General features: G+C 43.2%; 1 protein-coding gene across 4 annotated transcripts in view; it reads left to right on the top strand.

The window, feature by feature from the left end:
- Nucleotides 1-23492, top strand: part of LOC110509514 (zinc finger FYVE domain-containing protein 16) — a 40063-nt gene that overhangs the window by 11830 nt on the left and 4741 nt on the right. For 2 of the 4 annotated variants that reach the window (XM_021590421.3, XM_090227271.1), the window contains exons 4-12: nt 2858-2954; nt 13181-13357; nt 13997-14100; nt 14418-14772; nt 15056-15211; nt 18101-18325; nt 19433-19515; nt 20053-20157; nt 22949-23099. In XM_021590421.3, the coding sequence (XP_021446096.3) occupies nt 2858-2954; nt 13181-13357; nt 13997-14100; nt 14418-14772; nt 15056-15211; nt 18101-18325; nt 19433-19515; nt 20053-20157; nt 22949-23099 (1453 nt within the window). Of the gene's footprint in view, nt 1-2857; nt 2955-13180; nt 13358-13960; nt 14101-14417; nt 14773-15055; nt 15212-18100; nt 18326-19432; nt 19516-20052; nt 20158-22948; nt 23100-23492 lie in introns of all 4 variants that reach the window. The other 2 variants (XM_021590420.3, XM_090227270.1) reach the window with 1 other exon arrangement.

The following is a 23492-nucleotide window of genomic DNA, read 5'->3' as shown; positions in this document are numbered from 1 at the left end:
ATTGTAATTGTGGATTAAAATGTGGAGCTGTGACCTAGCTGTGTTTCAGCTCATCCACTGACTCTCATTTGACTTCGACCTATTGGTCTACTTGTAGAGAACACTCCTTCTGTTCATATCTCCTGTTTACAAAGCAACAGAGAGCCCCCGCTCACACACAGTACCAGCCAAAACTTTGGACACACCTGCTCATTCAAGGGTTTTTCTTCGTTTTTTACTATTTTCTACATTGTAGAATAATAGTGAAGACATCAAAACTATTAAATAACACATATGGAATAATGTTGTATCCAAAAAAGTGTTAAATCACCCTTTGCCTTGATGACAGCTTTGCACACTGTGGCATTCTCTCAACTATTTTCCAACTGCCGTGTCTTTGTGAAACGCAGATTTGGTGAACGGATGATTTCCGCATGTGTAGTTCCCACCGTGAAGCATGGAGGAGGAGGCGTGGTGGTGCTTTGTTGGTGACACTGTCAGTGATTTATTTAGAATTCAAGGCACACTTAACCAACATGGCTACCACAGCATTCTGCAGCGATATGCCATCCCATCTGGTTTGCGCTTAGTGGGACTGTCATTTGTTTTTAAACAGGACAATGACCCAACACACCTCCAGGCTGTGTAAGGGCTACTTGCCCAATAAGGAGAGTGATGGAGTGCTGCATCAGATGACCTGGCCTCCACAATCACCTGACCTCAATCCAATTGAGATGGTTTGGGATGAGTTGGACTGCAGAGTGAAAGAAAAGCAGCCATCAAGTGCTGAGCATATGTGGGAACTCCTTCAAGATTGTTGGAAAAGCATTCCAGGAGAAGCTGGTTGAGAGAATGCCAAAAGTATGCAAAGCTGTCAAAGGGTGGCTACTTTGAAGAATCTAAAATATATTTAGATTTTTGGTTACCACATGATTCCATATGTGTTATTTCATAGTTTTGGTGTCTTCTATTGTTCTACAATGTTGAAAATAGTAATAATAAAGAAAAACCCTTCAATGAGTACGTGTCCAACCTTTTGACTGGTACTGTATGTCATACTTGATCACGTAGTATGGCATGATATAGCCTATATGGTATACCCTCCCCCGCTGCTATATATATATATATATATAACAAGGGCTATGAGTCAGCGATTCAGGTTCCAGCTCCTCTATAGATCTCCAACTCTCTGAAGTATGAGCCCGGGGCTAAAGCCAGAGCTAAGACCTTAACAGCCCAGTGATTAAATCAGCATTACACAAGAGTCCCAGGGGCTTTGACTCTATAGGCTTCTTACTGGAGCCCAACGGGATACAGAAGAGTAGTGTAACGTACATTACAACCTGCTTTTATTTCTACACAAGTAATTGCAGCGCAATTTCCCCTGTAATTTACTTATTTTCTTTATGGGTCAGACACTTAACAAGGGATGAGTAACTCCTTCACTTTTTCCACATTTTGTAACGTTGTAACGTTAGACTTAATCTAAAATGGAATTAATTGTTTTTTCCCCTCATCAATCTACACACAATACCCCATAATGACAAAGTAAAAACAGTAATATAAATTTAAAAAACAACCTGAAATATCACATTTCCGTAACTATTCAGACTCTTTACTCAGTACTTTGTTGAAGTACCTTTGGCAGCGATTACAGTCTCTAGTCTTCTTGGGTATGATGCTACAAGCTTATCACACCTGTATTTGGGGAGTTTCTCACATTTGTTCTCTGCAGATCCTCTCAAGCTCTCAGGTTGGATGAGAAGCGTCCCTGAACAGCTATTTTTCAGGTCTTTCCAGAGATGTCCGATCGGATTTAATTCCGGGCTCTGGCTGGGCCACTCAAGGACATTAAGAGACTTGTCCCAAGGCCACTCCTGAGTTGTCTTGGCTGTGTGCTTAGGGTCGCTGTCCTGTGGGGTGAAGGTTCACCTTCCAAGTCTGAGGACCTGAGCGCTCTGGAGCAGATTTTCATCAAGAGTCTCTCTGTACTTTGCTCTCTTCATCTTTCCCTTGATCCTGACTAGTCTCCTAGTCCCTGCCGCTGTGTGAATTTTCTAGAGGAGTGGCTTCCTTCTGGCCACTACCATAAAGACCTGATTGGTGGAGTGCTGCAGAGATTGTTGTCCTTTTGGAAGGTTCTCCCATCTCCACAGAGGAACTCTGGAGCTCTGTCAGTGACCATTGGGTTCTTGGATACCTCCCTGACCAAGGCCCTTCTCTCCCGATTGCTCAGTTTGGCCGGGCGGTCAGGTATAGGAAGTGTCTTGGTGGTTCCAAATTTCTTCCATTTAAGAATGATGGAGACCACTGTGTTCTTGGGGACCTTCAATGCTGCAGAAATGTTTTGGTACCCTTCCCCAGATTTGTTCCTCGACACAATCCTGTCTCGAACTCTATGGACAATTCCTTCGACCTCATGGCTTGGTTTTTGCTCTAAAATGTACTGTCAACTATGGGACCTTTTATATAGACAGGTATGTGCCTTTCCAAATCATGTCCAATCAATTGAATTTACCACAGGTGGACTCCAATCATGTTGTAGAAACATTTCAAGGAGGGGCAATGGAAACAGAATGCACCTGAGTTCAATTTCGAGCTTCATAGCAAAAGGTCTGAATACTTATGTAAATAAGGTGTTTATTTTGTATTTTTCATATCTTTCGAAAAAATGACCTGTTTTTGCTATGTGGTAATGTGTGTAGATTGATGAGGACAAAAATATATATTTTTTAGAATAAGGCTGTAACGTAACCAAATGTGCAAAAAGGGAAGGGGTCTTGAATAGTTTCCCGAATGCACAACGTATGGTGTAGAGTCCTGTGTTGTATAGTGTTTTATCTCTTGCCTGACGGTTGTCCTCTCACCTGTGGCACAGGTGTACTGTGCCATGTGCTGCAACAGGAAATGCAAGCTGAAGTACCTGGACAAGGAGGCCCGGGTGTGTGTCATCTGCTTCGAGACCATACACAGAAGTAAGACCCGGGGGGGTGTGTGTGTGTGTCAGTCAGAGTTTCTGATAAAAACAATTTCTATCCAAATTGTCCTGGAGAAAAAAAAATCCCATTGCTAAAGTAAGGCTTATTATTCATTGATGGAAATACTGTACCAGTCGATGTGCTCCATTTTCAAAGCCAAATAAATGATTTTCCCCATGTCCAGCGTGCCCGCCAAGAGGGGATTCTCTCTTTAAAACAGTAAGGACCGCTTCAAGATCGCGCCTTCTTGACACTAGAAAAGCCTGGCCTCTACGTACTCCCCTTCGAGCCAAATACCAATGACACGTCTTCTGGTCATCAAAATTCTAACAGTCAAATATATACAATATTATATATGCTATCGGAAGAAGAATATTTTAGTTGTGTTTACGAAGGTCTTACGTAACATTAGAATCCGAAAAACAATTTAGAAGAACATGATAGCTTATTCATTAGTTTGTTACTGTAGCTAAATGTGGGGGGAAAAGAAGACTAAAACCACCATAGTTTGTGTTAAAACCATCTCAAAGATATACATTATAATTTCATTTTGGCAGGTCTTAAGAATCATTATGGAACCATGATTTTTTTAAAGTTGTATTGTGTTACTAGTCTTTGTTTAATGGCCTGAGCAATGCTGCTGTGAGTGCTCAGGCATTGTGCGCATGGAAAAGCTTATTAAGCTTAAAGGTTATTCTTGGAGAACATTTTGAAATCAAGCTCACCTCTTGACATCAAATGTCTGAATAGGAGGATTTGAAAAAGTGATGGTACTTTCCCTGCCTCTGTCAATTCCAAGCTGCACCAATCTCTTCATGTACAATTTATAATATTGTCACCCATCAGACTATTGTCAATTTAATCTGGTCTCTAGGCTAACTATTCTGAACAAAAATATAAACGCATCATGCAATAATTCAAAAGATTTGACTTAGTTACAGTAATTGAAATAAATTCGTTAGGTACTGATCTATGGATTTCACATGACTGGGCGAGGGCGCAGCAATGGGTGGGCCTGGGAGGGCATAATCCCAACCACTTGGGAGACTGGGGAGCAAGGCCCAGGCAATCAGAATTTAGTTTTTCCCAACAAAGGGGCTTTATTACAGACAAATACTCCTCAGTTTCATCAGCTGTCCGAGTGGCTGGTATCAGACAATCGCGCAGGGGAAGAAGGCGGATGTGGAGGTCCAGGGCTGGCGTGGTTACACGTGGTCTGCGATTGTGAGGCCATTTGGACGTACTGCCAAATTCTCTAAAACGTTGGAGCCGGCTTATGGTAGAGAAATTAACATTCAATTCTCTGGCAACAGCTCTGGTGGAAATTCCTGCAGTCAGCATGCCAATTGCACGCTCCCTCAACTTGAGACATCTGTGGCGTTGTGTTGTGTATGAAACTAGTTTCGATATAGTTTAGGTGTGGTTTTGATGGGCCATCAGCTGCGATGGCTGACTAGCAGTGAATGAGGGGCACAAGAAAAAGAAAAACCTGTTTGTGATATTAAGATTCTAACTTCTACGAGTGTTTTCTTCCAAGATATCATACACCCATGTCACAGACGTATGAGTACGTTATCTGCTATTCTACAAGACCACCATCAGATGTGTGTAGCTCAGCTGACTGCTCTGTATGGCTCTGAACCACCATTGTCTGACTCCTCCCAGAAGAACATGAAAGGAGCCTTTGATGTCTGAAGAACACACTAGAGTATTCACAGCCAGGTGTTTGTCGCTGTTGAGTAGTTGGTAGGCCTCAGCCTAACTCAGCCCTGTGGCATATGGAACTCTATGGTGAATGATTCAAGGAAAGTATCCCAGTTTATGTTCACTCTGAACTTTATGGTCACTTAGAAGGAATGTCAAACAAGGTCTCTCAACTATTTCAACTTGGAGTGCTTACTGAACCGAAGTAATATGCATTCCAAGAACAACTCTGAAGAAGAAGCAAAACAGACAGTGTTTTACAAGAGTTGCTATTTATGTGCCCTCCCCAAAAAAATCGCTACTGATAAAATTTCAGGTCTGCTGAGCGCAAATTTGAATGTTGTGAAAATTCTGTGCAACTTCCTGGTCGCGTTTACTGTGAACACTGAGGCTGTACCCGCTTTTTAAGTTAGTTTTAAGTGGCCAAGTAGGCTACTGTGGCTATTTGATCTAGAGGTCGACCGATTATGATATTTCAACCCCGATACCGATTATTGGAGGACCCAAAAAGTCTGACACCGATTTTCTTTTCTTTTTTAACATTTATTTATTTGTAATAATGACAATTACAACAATACTGAATGAACAATGAACACTTTTAGTTTAACTTAATATAATACATCAATCAATTTAGCCTCAAATTAATAATGAAACATGTTCAAATGTTTAAATAATGCAAAAACAAAGTGTTGGAGAAGAAAGTGTGCCATGTAAAAAAGCTAACGTTTAAGTTCCTTGCTCAGAACATGAGAACATATGAAAGCTGGTGGTTCCTTTTAACATGAGTCTTCAATATTTCCAGGTAAGAAGTTTTAGGTTGTAGTTATTATAGGAACTATTTCTCTCTCTATACGATTTGTATTTCATATACCTTTGACTATTGGATGTTCTTATAGGCACTATAGTATTGCCAGTGTAACAATATAGCTTCCATTTCTCTCCTCGCCCATACCTGGGCTCGAACCAGGAACACATCGACAACAGCCACCCTTGAAGCATCGTTACCCATCGCTCCACAAAAGCCGCGGCCCTTGCAGAGCAAGGGGAACAACTACTTCAAGGTCTCAGAGCGAGTGACATTTGAAACGCTATTCGTGCTAACTAGCTAGCCATTTCACATCGGTTACACCAGCCTAATCTCGGGAGTTGATAGGCTTGAAGTCATAAACAGCTCAATGCTTGAAGCAGAGCGAAGAGCTGCTGGCAAACGCACAAAAGTGCTGTTTGAATGAATGCTTACGAGCCTGCTGCTGCCTACCACCGCTCAGTCAGACTGCTCTATCAAATATCAAACCATAGACTTAATTATAACATAATAACACACACAAATGCGAAACTTAGGTCATTAATATGGTCAAATCCGGAAACTATCATTTCGAAAACAAAACTATTCTTTCAGTGAAATACGGAACAGTTCCATATTTTATCTAATGGGTGGCATCCTTAAGTCTAAATATTGCTGTTACATTGCACAACCTTCAATGTTATGTCATAATTATGTACAATTCTGTTATTCATTACGGTCTTTGTTAGGAATAAATGGTCTTCACACAGTTCGCAACGAGCCAGGTGGCCCAAACTGCTGCATATACCCTGCACGGAACGCAAGACAAGTGACACAATTTCCCTAGTTAAAATAAATTAATTGAGGTTTCAAAATATATACTTGTGTATTGATTTTAAAGAAAGGCATTGATTTTTATGGTTAGGTACATTGGTGCAACGAAAGTGCTTTTTTCGCGAATGCGCTTGTTAAATCATCACCTGTTTGGCGAAGTAGGCTGTGATTTGATGAGAAATCATTGATTATATGCAACGCAGGACAAGCTAGATAAACTAGTTATATTATCAACCTTGTGTTGTTAACTAGTGATTATGTTAAGATTGATTGTTTTTTATAAGATAAGTTTAACGCTAGCTAGCACCTTACCTTGGCTCCTTGCTGCACTCACATAACAGGTAGTCAGCCTGCCACGCAGTCTCTTCGTGGAGTGCAATGTAATTGGCCACAATCGGTGTCCAAAAATGCTGATTACAGATTTGTTATGAAAACTTAAAATCGTCACTAATTAATCGGCCACTCCGATTAAACGGTCGACCTCTAATTTGATCATAATGTAGTCCTGCCAGAGTGGCCTACCATCAAAAACAAAGGAATGAAAATGCCTCCCATAACATTTTAACATGGAAATAGCTGTTCTATCATTCAGCCTACAGTAGCAGCCAATGTGTGGTGTTCAATGTAGGCCTACATTCCATGAGACCTTTGGAAAAAACATGTCGGGCTTGACATTAACGTGTTTATCCACTTCACCTTCAGACAATGAGGTGACTGAAAATGTTGTTTGATGCAAGAAACCAAATAAAATGCATTATTATTCTCAGACCACAGAGAATCGGACAAATGATGCTACCCTCTGGCTATTAACTACTTAATTTATTTAAGCCCGTCTCAGAACACAACACTTCCCACTTTATGGCAAACCTCTTTACCTGACTGCTTTTGAAAGATGTCTAGAAATGTACACATTTTGCGCTTTTGTAAAAGCAACCACTCCTCTTGCTGACTACAAATAATCTATAACTGGACTAATAACTCACTAACTAGCCAAGGATATGAACAAAATGCACACTTGGCTGCATGCAGCTCTCGCTTCGATCTCAAAACAAGCTAATCTACTCACGAATGCTCATTCTGTAAACACAGTCCAGTTCAAAGTAAATGGTACAGATCCATATATGGCAATGGTCTATTTGCATACAGTACCAGTCAAAAGTTTTGGCGCCACCTACTCATTCAAGAGATTTTCTTTATTTTTACTCATTTATGCATTGTAGAATAATAGGAAAGATGTCAAAACACACCAAAAAAGTGTTAAACAAATCAGAATATATTTTAGATTCTTCAAAGTAGCCACCCTTTGCCTTGATTTTATTTAACGCCTTTATTTAACTAGGCAGGTCAGTTAAGAACAAATTCATATTTTACAATGAAGGCCTGAGAACAGTGGGTTAACTGCCTTGTTCAGGGGCAGAACGACTGATTTTTACCTTGTCAGCTCGGGGATTCGATACACCAACCTTTCGGTTACTGGCCGAACACTTATAACCACTAGACTACCTGCCGCCCCTTGATGACAGCTTTGCAGAGAATGCAAAGAGTGTGCAAAGCTGTCATCAAGGCAAAGGGTGGCTACTTCGAAGAATCTCAAATAAAAATCTATTTTGATTTAACACTTTTTTTTGGTTACTACATGATTCCATATATTATTTCATAGTGATGGCGGCAGATGAATGGCACGACAATGAGCCTCAGGATCTCATCACAGAATCTCTCTAGTTGTCCATAGCTTATGCCTTCCCATACTATATCTCCGCCGCCACCATGCGGCACTGTGTAAATAACGTTGACTTCAGTAAACTGCTCGCCTCCACGGTGCCATACACATGGTCTGCGGTTGTGCGGCCGGTTGGACGTACTGGCAAATTCTCTAAAACTACATTGACATGAAATTATCTGTCAACACCTCTGGTGGACATTTCTGCAGTCAGGATGCCAATTACACGCTGCCTCAACTTGAGACATATGTGGCATTGTGTTTTAGCGTGGCCTTTTGTTGTCCCTGGCTCAAGGTGCATCTGTGTAATGATCATGTTTTTAATCAGATTCTTGATATGCCACACCTGTCAGGTGGAATGATTATCTTTAGCAAAGGAGAAATACCCACTTCTGCCTACAACAAAATCTTTGCGTAGTTAGTTTTGGATACCAAGTCTTGCGTAGTTCGTTTTTGTTTGGGTACGTTGCATTGAAAGTGGCTAATATTGCATTGATTCGATCACAATTTATCCTTGAGATCTATCTCATGTTAGAGTTGAGTGCTTTCTTTCACAGCCTGTGTGAACGTGTCTCCTTTGTTTCAGTGTGTGTGTGGGACTGTGTAAAAGCGTAAGGCCAGTTGGTGTAACTGTGTTTCACCGGTCTCTATGCGGGGGCTTTTCCCCATGCTCCTGTCATATTTCACCAGGCACGGACACAGATGGGGGTCTACCTTTGCCCTCCCAGTTGCCAACTGCACTTTTGGATGGTGATATATAATTTGTATTTTTTGTTGTATCCAGTTTTTGTCATTGTTCATTGTTGTTCTACACCCACTGCCCCCAAGTCATCGTCACGTCGTCAAGTTTGTCAACCCCCCACACCTCTCGTGGGCCCGGTTGTGCCTTTCCTGTACAGAGATTGAGGGTGCCCGGGATTCAAACATGCATGGCTTGAAATGCGGTCAGTGGTTGAGTGTCTGTAGCAAGCTACCTAGTTTAAATGTCAACAGTACTGCCACAGCAGCACAACACTTGATTGACATCAATATTTAGTCTGGTTGGCTGATAGCCTACGCACAGCAGCACTTCATCATTTATTTCCTTATAGAATCATAGCCGCGGAAAGGGTGCTGGAGGTGCTGCAGCACCCCTGGTAAAATGAAATACTTTTGCTGAAGTTATTGAACAGGCAGCAGTAATTATATAATTCAGAATAGCCTACTACAACATAAGTAGGCCTATAATCTAGCCACAGAGGATCAATAGCTTCTTTAAAAAAAATGCCTAGCTGTGTATTGTGTGCAGCCCAATAACAAGGCATAGCCTACAGTGGGGAACGTGCAGCAAATCTGTCAGTGAACAGCATGGAGACAAAACAGGCCTTTCGCAATACAATCACGGTAACGCACCAGTTGGAGAGCAAATGGCTCCCGCTGAAAAGAAGACTAATCTGTCTGCAGTAGACTACTAAAACATTTGATCAACTTCCAAATAGGCCTATTGAGCGAACGTTGTTTTACAAGAGAAAGGAAGGTGCAACGGCCATCGCCAGCGAGTGAGCTCCTCATCACAGGGTGAGTCAGTGAAATTGGAAAGCTTATTTCCTCCTCATATTGTGAAATATGTGTGTCATGGGGGTGCCCTTTTTTCATTTGGAGCACCTGCCACCTGAAAGGTCTGTGCAAAGCCCTTCTGCTCTCCTGAACAACGACTTTGGCCTTCCACTGAGCTGCACATAGAAACACAATGACTAGAACATCCATCCCCATTTGAAAATAATGCTTTCTTATTTACCCACCGATGGTGGTGTTGCTAGGAGGCCAGGGTATCCTGTCTCGCGTAGTGCCACTCTATGTTATTGGTGAGTGGTGAAAAATCAGGTGGAAAAGAGAAGCTTTTCTGTTCTATTTATTCAATTTCTATGGTTCTGCTTCCCTGGTCAGGTGAATGACTTTCTCCTCTCCAGAAACAGAGCTGAGGTTAGAGTTAGGACAATATGAGAAAGGGGCGGAGATGGAGGTATGTAGTTATGGCTGGAAGGAGTCAGGATGTTAGTGTGTGTTCTTGACTGTGTGTGTGGGACGGGAGCCACCTGACGCAGTGAGCATGTGATGCATGCGCACACACACTGCACATTGACTCTGGCACGGGCACACATGTCCAGGGACAGGCTATTTCCGTCCCCTTGGCAAAGAAAGAAAAGGGGCCATCCACTTTGATTGGGACTGAGGGCAGGAGCAGGGTGATGCGATGCTCCATCCTTCCCTCCCCCTCCATTACTCTCCCCATTGCGCTCATCAGTATTGGGAGCAGTCAGTCTGTGAGGCTCACAGTACACCTCCCCTGCCTGCCTGGAGTCTGCAGCTAACAGCCCAGCTGGGAGAACAGCGCTAGCTTCAGTCAAGCTAGCATAGGCTAGCACCTACTGTAATATGGCTAATATACTTTGCTTCAGTTAGGCTAATACAGCCCATTTACATTCAGCCAACAAGGGCTAACGTCGGTAAGGCTAAGTAGGTTAGCGTGACCAAGGGGACCTACAGAGCTCCGAGTTTGGAGGAGTGAAAGCAAGGTAAGATGGGACGCCCTATGAATTTTTAAAAGAGAAGAACAAGAAGCCTGGTGCTTCTAGCTCACACTGGTTTATCTGTTATGATCTGATTCTGTGTACATGTTGTTGTGGTGCGCAACGTGCACACACACACTGGATTCATTTCAGTTTATTTCTCTGATCTATATGGGCTTGTTGAGTGCTCCTAGAGGACACAGACTACTGTGCTTTTTATGCCATGTCATTGTCTCCTCTCAGAAAGATCAAGGTGAAACTCTTAAACTCTCTCCTCAGTCTCTCTCTCTTTTGTTGTGCTATTGATCTGTTGTTGTGAGTAGTGCTCTTAACCCATGCTAATAGCCTAACTAGTGTCTGCGCTTGTGTGGCTTCATTCACATTGTGTGTGTGCGCCAGTGTGTGTGTGTGCGCCAGTGTGTGTGTGTGCCAGTATGTGCCAGTGTGTGCGTATGTGTCGTGCGGGTAGTCTGACGGACTGTGTTAGCTCGGGCCTGTCCAACCAGGCCACTAAAGATGATATGATGTTTAATCAATATAATGAAGGCCAGAGCCCAGTCAGCACTTCTCACATACTCTCACACACACACACACACAGCAGCTAGCGGACGAAGCACGGCATCGGGTGTCCAGTTAGGTTAGGGGTGTCAAACTAATTTTGCCCCTTGGGCCACATTTGGTCTCCAGTGATGTCCGCAGGGCTGCATTGGAAATGTGTTATATTTCAATGCTGTCAAATTTGACAAAAGAGAGTCCTCTATCCATTGTTTTGGGAATTTTCGATACTCCCTGAGTGCTTAGCTTTAACGGGATACTTCGGGATTTTGGCATTGAGGCCCTTTTATCTCCTTCCCCAGAGTCAGATGAAATCGCGGATACCATTTTTATGAGACTGTGTCCCGTATGAAGTAAGTTAGAGGGTTTCGCAAAGCCAATGCTAACTAGGGCAATGACTGGAAGTATATGTGTATCTGCTAGCATGCCTGGCCTGATCTGAGTTAGGCCACCACTCGCTTTCCTGGAATCAACTCCCCCACTCTCTCTCTCCATCCATATCCCACTCTCTCATTCTCTCACTCTCTTGTTCTCTCCCATCACTTCCTCATTCACCCTTGCCTGATGTACAATAACAGAGCCAAACTTAACCATAGTGTGCTGACTGTTTTTTAATTTCACATGGTCTTTTCCAGCACAGTTCCAGTAACTATGGTGGATGCAGAACCAGGGCAGTACAACGTGGTTTTTCTGTGGTGTGAGAAGGATAGCTCACATCTTAAATGTGATGCAGGGCTTCCATCTGTCCACGTTAGATTGCTGTATAGATATAGGAGTGTCTGTTAAACGTGAGGCTTGGCCAAGAGAGGTGGTGGAACAGTTGTTTTGATTACTTTTCACCATTACGTTTACTTAGGCTACATACAATAAATGCTGTTAGGACATGGCAAACATCCCGTGAAATAATGTTGATTCGCTACAGCACAGAACATGCGTATGTCCTGTCCAGATGTGTGTACAGCTGTTATATGCAATGTCTCTGTGTGTGTGTTTTGTGGGTGTGTGTGCTGTTGTATTATTCTATCATATTTATTATAGCCTATTGTTTATGCATATTGTGTTGAAACTATACACGCGACCTTAAAATGCAGTTATTAGGCCTACGCTAACCAAATTGGCTCCAACCTTTGAGCTACTGGTATGGTAGGCATACCTACATTATTTTTTGTTTTTACATATAAAAAAAAATATTTTTAAAATTCTCCCCAATTTCGTGGTATCCAATTGGTAGTTAGTCTTGTCCCATCGCTGCAACTCCCGTACGGACTCGGGAGAGCCGAAGGTCGAGAACCATGCGTCCTCCGAAACAACCCAGCCAAGCCACACTGCTTCTTGACACAATGCCCGCTTAACCCGGAAGCGCCAATGTGTCGGAGGACACACCGTGCACCTGGCGACTGTGTCAGCGTGCATTGCGCCCGGCCCGCCACAGGAGTCACTAGTGCGCGATGGGACCAGGACATCACTGCCGACCAAACCCTCCCCTAACCCGGACAACGCTGGGCTAATTGTGTGCCACCAAGTGCAGAGAGGGGGCTTCAGCAAATGTTCAAAATTCACCTTCTGCTACCATTTCTGTCAAGCCATCTACACATACAGTTTGACGTATAGGTTCGATAAATCCAACGTATGCACCACACAGAACGCACTGCAACTGCCTCTCCAACGCAACGCAGCGTTCCATTGGAAAGGAATGTGCTTCTGGTGTACCAAAATTCAATGACGCTGTCGTTTCATTTACAATATGCTGTGGCTATATTTGGATACCGTGTAGGCTAGCCTATGTGTTTTTACCAGCAATTTATTTTGTGAAAAGCCACATTTGTATTGTTGATTTTATTTATTTATTTATCATAACATCCCTATGAATAGCCTATGTTAACAAAGAAGGCCTAGATTGTACAGTGCCTTAAGTATTCCTTACCCGTTGACTTTTTCCACATCTTGTACCCGGAAAAAAGTGATTTTAATTCTAAGAGTGGAACATTTGTAAAATACCCATGTTTGCATGCCAACTCTCCTCCTCACTCACTCTTTACCTGCCTCACCTCTCCCTCTATCTCGCCTCCCCCTCTAGCCCAGGCTCTGGAGCGTATGATGAGTCCGACAGGTCCGAGCCCAAACCCCAACGTCCCGTCAGAGTACTGCAGCACAATCCCCCCCCTGCAACAGGCCCGGGCTGCAGGCACCCTCAACTCCCCTCCGCCCACCGTCATGGTGCCCGTCTCCGTGCTCAAAACCCCCTGCAGCGACGGTACTTATGCACCCCTTGAACTAGTATCAAGGGTTGCTGTTGTATAATGGTGTTCCCAAAAGTGATCAACATCTTCTTGCTCTCCATTGGATAGCTTAGCCAGCCACAGTTTGGCTATAATGAAACATTTCCATTTTTACCAGATTTCCTGTTTTATTTTCCCTTGTTTCTCATTTGTATTCAGTGTTTCCCCTAGCATTGTGCCATGGCTTATGCTGTGATATGCTATCTGAGTGACTCAAACATTATAACAAAATCAATGGGGGCCCCATGCCATGACATTTTTGGAATTTTAGATTCTCCCAGACTGTCTATATTTTGGTGATTGTTAGTTCGACATTATCTTATTTTAAAAATATATATCTCCATTATCTTTTCAACATACTTTATATTTGGTTTAATTTAACACTGACAACGTTTAACCATCCCTTAAAATTATTTCCCCCAAAAAATTGTTTTGGTGAGTGGAGGCAATGTTTTAGCAGCGGCCGCTAATTTAATATAGGGAAACACTGGTATAAATTTAGCGCTCTAAACAACACTTTAAATAGGGAAATGGGGAAAATGACAGAAGTCCCTGTCCCTGTGTGGTGGATGTGTCAGGTTGTCCTCGTGAGCAGAAGCGTGTGTGGTTTGCAGATGGCATCTTGCCCAACGGAGAGGTGGCCGACACCACCAGGCTATCTGTGACTGGCAGGAGGAGTTCCCAGGAGTCCAGCCCTGTCACACCAGACCCCCCTACGGTAAGAGGAGGAGCTCTATATAGACACACACCCACGTAAAAGAGGCACCTGCTCTTTCAAGGCTTTTTCTTTATTTGTACTATTTCCTACATTGTAGAATAATAGTGAAGACATCAACACTATTAAATACCACATATGGAATCATGTAGAAACCAAGAAAAAGTGTTAAAGAAATAATGAAAAACCCTGGAATGAGTAGGTGTGTCTAAACTTTTGATTGGTACTGTACACACACACCCATTGTAAATCCCTAGACGCACACGTTTATTTATTTTCTCTTTCATCCCATCCATTTCTCATCCCTCCGTCTCTTCCAGGCTGGCAGCAGAGTATCCCTGGGCTTTGCAGCGGTGTCTGAGGGTGGTATGTTGGCCCCTGAGGTCCCAGCAAAGTTGGAGGTGGTGCGCCCCCCAGTGTCAGGGCCCTGGGACTATAGCCTGCTGTGTGGGCTAGGGAGCTGCGTAGAGAGGAGCCCCAGTCTGCTGCCAGAGGATGACGAGGGCCTGCCACCTCTACTCATCACCACCGGAGAAGAGGAGGAGGGAGGAGATCTATTGGTAGAGGAGCGACCTGCCCCCTGCCAGATCCTGCTCCTATTGGAGGAGGGAGGCCCACGACCTTTAACTTTTGTCCTCAACGCCAACCTGCTGGTCAATGTCAAACTAGTCAGCTGTGAGTAGAACATCCATCTCTACCCTCTTGTAAAGTGGCTTCCTCACCTCTCCCTTCCTTTGTCTGCACTGATCTGAAAAGATGAGACTGTTGAAAGCAATATGGTGGATTCCTACTGGGTACATTCCCTGTCCACTTTCTTCAAATCAGTTCAGGTGATGGGAAGGTGAAAAAGAGAGGGTGTTACCTTGGAGTTTTGAGATCGAACGGAAACCTCCTTATTCCTAGTCCCAGTCCCAAACTAATGTGTTTCCTCACGTTGTGTCTCTCTACTCTCCTGTAGACTGCAGTAGGAAGTGCTGGTGTCTGGGCTCCAGTGGTCTACAGACAGTAGGGCAGAGGGAGGTAGTGTTCATCCTGGAGTGTCTGTCTGAGGAGAGATCTCTGCCCAAAGACCTGTTCACGCTGTACCTCTCCATCTACCAGGACGCACAGAGGGGTAGATGCGCGCGCGCGCACACACACACACACAGCCTGTTCCTCTCCATCTACCAGGACTCACAGAGGTAGACGGAAACACACACAGACACACAGCCTGTTCCTCTCCATCTACCAGGACTCACAGAGGTAGACGGAAACACACACAGACAGACAGCCTGTTCCTCTCCATCTACCAGGACTCAGAGGTAGACGGAAACACACACAGACACACAGCCTGTTCCTCTCCATCTACCAGGACTCACAGAGGTAGACGGAAACACACACAGACACACAGCCTGTTCCTCTCCATCTACCAGGACTCACAGAGGTAGACGGAAACACACACAGACAGACCTGCACGCATTTTGCATACCATTCACACAATTTTAAGTCCATGTACACTGGTACTGTGGTTTCTGACTCAGCCGTCTGAAATTGGAGCTGAGCCAATCTGAGGACTTGGCTGAGGAGAAGAATTCTCTGCTCCGACCAGCCCCCAATTGATTTTGATGTGATATGAAAGTAGAGGGCTGTATGTTTCTAGAACTGTACCGCAATTGAGAATCGATTCACGTTTAGATGGAGTATTTGGCTGTTTTGGTTTCCAGAGCAAATGCACCTTTCTAACAGAACATGTAAGGTCCTTGGACTATAAGGAGTAACGTTAGGCTCCATTAGTCCATCACTGGGTTACATTACCCCTACATTTTATTTGAAAGTGTCATTGAGGCCACTAGCAATATCCTTTAGGATCAAACATAAGACTTCTGTGTTGGCTACATTGTTTGTAATCACTTAAGACTCTAGGGGCTCTATTTTAACAAACCTAACGAAATGGTCAATCCAAGCACAGGCGGTAGCGCTATAGGTTCAGGGGTGTGTCAGAAATATTTTGGATATTGTCACTATCACAATTAGCGCTGCACTTGCTGACTTTGGTGTGAAAGGGCTGGGTTTTGATGAAACAACAAGTTGTGTGTGTGTCGAGGCTTAGCCCCTCACTGGCCAATCAGAACGTGCTCCATGGTCAAATAATATGGTTGCTTCAAGTTGTGTATTTACAATATTGTATGTAGTGCCTTGGAATCAACTCCAATTCCAATGTTCCAATGTTGACATAGGGTCTAGGCCTACTGTACATTACATTATAGCTGAGCATGGACATGCCAAACATTGTCAATAAGCAATATTAAATTCAATATTGATAAGGCCTTAAAAGAGAACAAATAATTTGATTCAAACTAAAGGAAACAACTTGTTTTAAATAGGCTATGACACACTAACAGGCACCATAATTTCTCCACGTGGGCATACAATATTAAAACCAAGCAGACAATGGAGGGTTTTACACACATCCACACTTTTCACAGTAGCTGGACAAAGATCCTATATAAAGAGGGGGAGAATGTCCACTCACCCTTATACTGCTCCCAAATAGGCCTATAGGCCAAATAGGCCTAACATAAATCGGAACCGTTTTACAGATCACATTCTCACATCTCCAGAAGTTGCAGTGCAAGTTGTCCCAATAATACCAGGAAGCTGAATCATTCTAATACATGTGGTTGTAACAAAATGAAAACGAAAAACAAGCAATCATTTTTATTTTTTGCGACAACAATAAATACATGTCCAATGTAACGTCGTAAAATCACCAGGATAAGAGAGACAATCGTTGCTGTTGATCCAGCCTTCGTTGTAGTTGGCCTAAGCGAGGGCTTGGGTTTTGATGAAACGGACAACAAATACAGGTTAAAGAGAACTTCTAAATACGAGGTTCTCATCGCTCGTTTCATGATGGGCATGGACACAGCCTAGATCATGGACGTTATTTTATGCAGGTCCAGAACGGGACCTGCCTGGCTAAAATAATGTGGGCCTGCCTACAATGCATAGATAAAAAGGGAATGTCAGCTCGCTATTTAACTCCTCTCAAACTTGATATTTTAATAAAGCTTTGGTGATTTTAAAATGTATTTCGAATTGGATTCAGGAGCCAAAACAATTTATCGACAGTCTTGACTACTTCGGGATTGCATTGGCAGACAAAAGAAAAAGCCTCCGTTGAGAGGAGGCTATCCTTGGTTTTTAAGAAAATCAAACGCAATGGGAAGTTTTTTGTCTGTTTGTCTGTTTCTAAATACGACGTATACAGGCACCATTACCCAACTCTTGTTCCATGTGCATATGGGCAGTGTGCGTCATGGCTGGATAGGCTGCGTTCCGTTTGTCAAAGTTCATGCCATAACCACCTCTAAAACCAACTTTTGGTGGGTCTTAAATATCCTTATCAGCGGTGCCTGAAATTTGATCTCGTTTTTGAGGACATGCCTAAAATATTTCCACCCCGCACATCTGAGCGAGCGCAAGCGAGTAGATAAAAGACGGGTGAATTGTCGAACCTGGCGTTAGGGCTGGAAAATGCCAGTGCGCTAGTTTTTACATGATGAAATTGCTAACTAACGTGCGTTTGACACGATCACCGCCTTAACGCCAGCCAAAAATAGAGCCCTAGGTTTCAGGAAATCGCAGTTACCGGTTCCTCAAAAATACAAAATGCTCTAGTTTCCTAATGGTGGGAGTTGACTGACCCCCTTAGGTCCTCCCCCCACCCAACCTAAGGCCTACTCAAACATCAAAATCCTAGGGGGAGCCCTGATTTGTACATTTAAACATATTTCTAGTAATCTACTGAATAGCAACCAGTTTAGTACCCATAAGTCTATAGCCTACCATTTCTACTGAGGCGGTCTTCTGCCAACATCATTAGGCAAAAAAAAGGTGCATTTGCCTATAATTTGAGCAGTGTGGGTGTTGCATAGCGTGTCGTCGTGGGGGCCGGGGGTGCTGCCACCGCGCTGAAGTGGTACTCTGCACACACTGACCTCTGTCTCTCCCCCTCCCTTAGGGAAGTTTGTGGAGGAGCTGGGAAACGTGGCGTTCACAGGTAGTTTCCTGGGTAGTAAGGAGCACGGCGGGGTGCTGTTCTTCTCCCGTACCTTTCAGGCCCTGGAGGGCCTCTGTCTGCCTCCACAGCCCTTCCTCTGTGGCCTGCTCATCCAGAGGCTAGAGGTGCCCTGGGCCAAGGTCTTCCCCCTTAGACTGCTTCTACGGCTGGGAGCAGAACACAGTGGTGAGCCCCCAACAGTTACTAGCCTTGTCCAGGTTCAGTGGTAATAAATGCATGGTAAATAGTTTCATAAACATTACATATCTGCATCAGAAGTACCAATGCAAAATTACAAGACTTTTCTATTTTTCGAGTTATTACATAAATCCAGTTAGTGTCAAAGTCAAGCCAGCCTATTCCCTATAATGTAAACTCTAACAGAAATAATTTAAAATGTAGAACTTCAAATTAAATCATTTGCCCTCGTGACTACAGGTTTCAATGTCATTTTTTGCCAATTTGCAAACAAATTCTCTATGAATTTATTGTTACAAATAAGCTTGCATGTTTGCTAGCCAACTAGCCTGGTAACATTAACCCTACCAGCCGGCTAATGTTACTTTAGCACTGCATGAGTCAGCTAGTTGCTATCAACACCAAACTTACAGCTACTTTAAAGTAAACTAAAGTTTTGGAAATACATAGTGCCATCTAACCAGGTATCAAATAATGTTACCGGTATTTGCAGTTATCTAAAGTAGAGAGAGTGGAGACTTACTGATTGACGGCTGAGTTAGCTGCCAATGAGAGAGGCGCTTCAGAGGGAGAGTCCGTTTCACTAGCCAAGGGAGAGTCAGCTAATCCAATTGTGATACAGTGAGGTAAATCCAAAGTAGATCAATTCCAGAGTCAATAATCCAGACGCGGGCGTTTGGGCACAGGAGACGAGGGGAAGAGTCAACAATAAGATAGCGATCGGGGGAAGGCTCCAGGCAGATGGAAATGATCACAACAGGACAGTCAGCTACTGTAGCACCCTAGTACTAAACTCAGGTTGAAAAACTCTGGTAGCCCACTTCACAGATATCATGCGGCCCCCACGTGTGGGGAATCTACAATTAAGTTACTAAGCCTTTGACCACATTGTTACTTTGAGTAAAAACGTACACTTCCTACTCTTTTAAATTAGTTTTTCTGATGTTTCAAACTTTTGAACTTGGCCAAGACCTAGATATGTGCTTTAGCCTGTAGACTATTGAGATCCTCTTACTTTGACTCTACTTTAGACTGTTTAGACTGATGTTGAGCCTGATTCTAGTGACCTTTGACCCTATGTGGGTTGTGTTGCAGTGTACCCCAGTACGCTGGTCAGCGTCCGCTTCAGAGAGACTGTGTTCAGAGAGACCGGACACACCATCATGAACCTGCTTGCTGTAAGTACACACACACACATTATTTTAGTGTACACTTCAGAGTATCTTTTCTTCTTTTTGCAATTTGATCAATACAAACGTTGAATATAACAATTCACATCAAACCGAAGCTACGCAGTAAAAGTAGGTCTCCAGCCCTGATTTAACGCCGAGTTAAGAGAAATCTCCCTGATCCTCTGTGATGATCACTGAGCCAGCATATGCTGTGCAGTGCTCCTGAGTTCAGGTGAGGGCCAGCCGACAGAGGACCGGGATGACACACACAGAGCTAGATCAGGACTCCTGTGGGAGAGACACTGCAGTAGTTTGGTTCCCTGCCAACTTTTCACTGCTGGGAGAGAGGAGCCTGTGAGGGCAGGTCTAACTGGGTTATCATACCCTGTCTGTTACAGCTCTGAAACATCTTAAGATACTGTGTGTGTGTTAGACAATCATTTTTGAAAAGACTATGACGCATGTCATATGTCTGAGAGAATGTAGTAGGTCACATGCTATTAATGCCCTCAAGTAAGTTCTGTGTTGCGTTTTTGTTTCCAGGACCTGAGGAACTACCAGTACAGTCTGCCTGCCGTGGAGGGCCTGAGGATCCACATGGAGATGGGCCACAGCTACATAGACATTCCCAAGAGTAGCTTTACTGAGGTAAGACACAGCATTACAGGACTTGAGTTTGTTGGTATGTCTATTTTGTTTCTATCTGGTTTGAAGGACAAGTTAAAGTTTCAACTTTATTGTCCCAGAGGGTACATCAAGTCATAGGGCTGACAGCCATCAATACAAATATGCAGTTCCTTCAGAAAGTATTCCTACCCCTTGATTTATTCCACATGTTGATGTTACTGCCTGAATTCAAAATGGGTTAAATGCATGTATTTTTCTCACCCATCTACACACAATTCCTCATAATGACAAAATTCAAACCTATTTTTAGAAATGTTTGCACATTTTTGGAAAATGAAATACTGAAATATCCCATTTGCATAAGCATCTACACCCCTGAGTCAATACTTTGTAGAAGCACCTTTGGCAGCGATTACAGCTGCCAAGTCTCTTAAGAGCTTTCCACACCTGGATTGTGCAACATTTGCCCATTTATTATTTTCAAAATTCTTCAAGCGTTGTCAAATTTGTTGTTGATCATTGCTAGACAACCATTTTCAGGTCTTGCCATAGATTTTCAAGCAGATGTAAGTCAAAACTGTAACTCGGCCACTCAGGAACTTGCTTGGTAAGCAACTCCAGTGTAGATGTGGCATTGTATTTTAGGTTATTGTCCTGCTGAAAGGTACAAGCATACCCATAACATGATGCAGCCACCACTATGCGTGAAGATATAGAGCGTGGTACTCAGTAATGTGTTTTATTGGATTTACCCCCACATAACACTTTGTACTCAGGACACATTTTTTACAGTTTTACTTTAGTACCTTGTTGCAAACAGGATGCATGTTTTGGAATATGTTTTTATTCTGTACAGGCTTTCTTTTCACTCTGTCATTTAGGTTAGTATTGTGGAGTAACTACAATGTTGTTGATACATCCTCAGTTTTCTCCTATCACAGCCATTCAACTCTGTAACTGTTTTAAAGTCACCGTTGGCCTCGTGTTGAAATCCCTGAGTGGTTTCCTTCCTCTCCAGCAACTGAGTTGCCTGGATACCTGTATCTTTGTAGTGACTGAGTGTATTGATACACCATCCAAAGTTTAATAGCTTCACCATGCTCAAAGGGATATTCAATGTCCGATTGTTTTTATTTTTACCAATCTAGCAATAGGTGCCATTCTTTACCAGGCATTTAAAACCCTGCCTGGTCTTTGTGGTTGGATCTGTTTTTAAAATGTACTGCTTGACTGAGGGACCTTTACAGATAATTGTATGTGTGGGTACAGAGAAGAGGTTGCTCACAGCGTGAGTCCATGCAATTTATTATGTGACTTGTTACTCAAATTGTTACTCCTGAACTTATTTAGGCTTGCCACAACAAAAGGGTTGAATATTTATTGACTTTTCTAATTAATTATATAAAAATATACATCGTAGACGGGGCGGGGCGGCAGGGTAGCCTAGTGGTTAGAGCGTTGGACTAGTAACTGGAAGGTTGCGAGTTCAAACCCCCGAGCTGACAAGGTACAAATCTGTCGTTCTGCCCCTGAACAGGCAGTTAACCCACTGTTCCCAGGCCGTCATTGAAAATAAGAATTTGTTCTTAACTGACTTGCCTGGTTAAATAAAGGTAAAATAAAAAAATAAAAAAAATTCCACTTTTACATTATTGTCTGTAGGCCAGTGACATAAAATCTCAATGTAATCCACTTTAAATTCAGGCTGTAACAACAAAATGTAGAACAAGTCGATGGGTGTGAATACTTTCTGAAGGCCTATGATCGATGACAGAAGCAGCAGCACAAGTATAGCAAGCCAAAGTGTGTGCATTCTTAGTTCATCTCGTCAACAACATATCAACAATGTGCTGACGAAAACAACATCAACATATCCCCTTAATCATCAACAACATATTACCATCGCCATCCTCAACGTCATCATCCCTGGCCTACCACCCCCTCTTCCCTGTATTCAAAAGGGCAATGGCCATTGGGATGAAGGAGTGTTAAGACCTGTTAATCTTAACAGTTGGTTAATCTAAACCGGGAAACCTGGAACTCATGGTGTAGAGGGTGGGCACAGTCAGACAGGATGGATTCTGCCTTCCTCACCACTTGTCTGCTGGACTCCTGAGATCCTACTGCCCACTTTCACTACTCTAGTTAGTGCATTTTTTTTTTAGCTTTTACACCAAGGTTGCAGTACCTTCAAATCAAATAAAACGTTAAGACCGACTATGTACAACTTGACTACCTGGACAAGTCAGGAAACTCAGGAAACGGAGTTGAGACCAAAAAGGCATTGTTGGCCCTTCTTTCACAACATGTCAGTGTTACTAAAAGTTCAGTTTATTATCAGTCATTGTGCCAAGATACTTGTAGTTGTCTACAGTGTCTACCACCTGGCCCTTGACGATAGTGTTCTAGGGGTAGGGGTTTGACGCCTGAAATCCATACACCACATATCTTTGGTCTTTGTCATATTAATTTGTAAGAATTCACTGTCACACCAATATTAGCAAAATCATTAACAACAAGGGCACTTTCATCAGCATGCAGGAGACTGACTATTAATCGTCTGCAAACATCAGGACCAGTAGCATTAGAGCTAACTAGCATGATTATGCTAAGGCTTGGCTATGCTAATATGCTAAGCCAGGTTGCTATATGCAATTTGCTTTGGATTATAAATTAACTACCTGAATTTGGGGGTGGGTGTATAAAACCCCACCAACTTGCCATTAGTAGGGGAAGAGTGCCTTCTGCAGGTGTTCGAAAGAGCTGGAGATATGTGTTTCGATGCATGTATAACTTTTTGTGTGTTTTCTAGATGCTGAAGGTGGTGAACGCATCTAACGAGCATGTGATCAGTGTGGGCGCTGGCTTCAGCTCGGAGGCTGATTCCCACCTGGTCTGTTTCCAGAATGACGAGGGCAACTACCAGAGCCAGGCCAACAGCCAGCCTGGAAAGACACGCACAGGTCAGTACTAGAGGTCAGAGGACTGTTTTTTGTTTTCAAAGAACAGGGTCGTATTTAAAAAAAAATGTATTAGCCTTTATTTAACTAGGCAAGTCAGTTAAGAACAAATTTACAATTATTTACAATGACGGCCTACCCCGGCCAAACCCGGAATACGCTGGGCCAATTGTGCACTGCCCCACGGGACTCCCAATCACGGCCGGATGTGATACAGCCTGGATTCAATCCAGGGACTGTGGTGATTCATCTTGTACTGAGATGCAGTGCCTTAGACCGCTGCGCCACTCGCAAGCCCGATTCAAGAGGGCACAACATTTTTAGTTGTGGACAAGTTCAGGTAGTTCCTTCCTGTTTTAGTCCATTTTCTTCATTTTAGTGTATAATGAATATGAC

This window comes from Oncorhynchus mykiss, chromosome 29, assembly GCF_057628025.1.
Source record: "Oncorhynchus mykiss isolate SJ-2025 chromosome 29, ASM5762802v1, whole genome shotgun sequence".
NCBI classification, from domain to species: Eukaryota; Metazoa; Chordata; class Actinopteri; order Salmoniformes; family Salmonidae; genus Oncorhynchus; species Oncorhynchus mykiss.
This window is presented reverse-complemented; position numbering and strand designations above follow the sequence as displayed.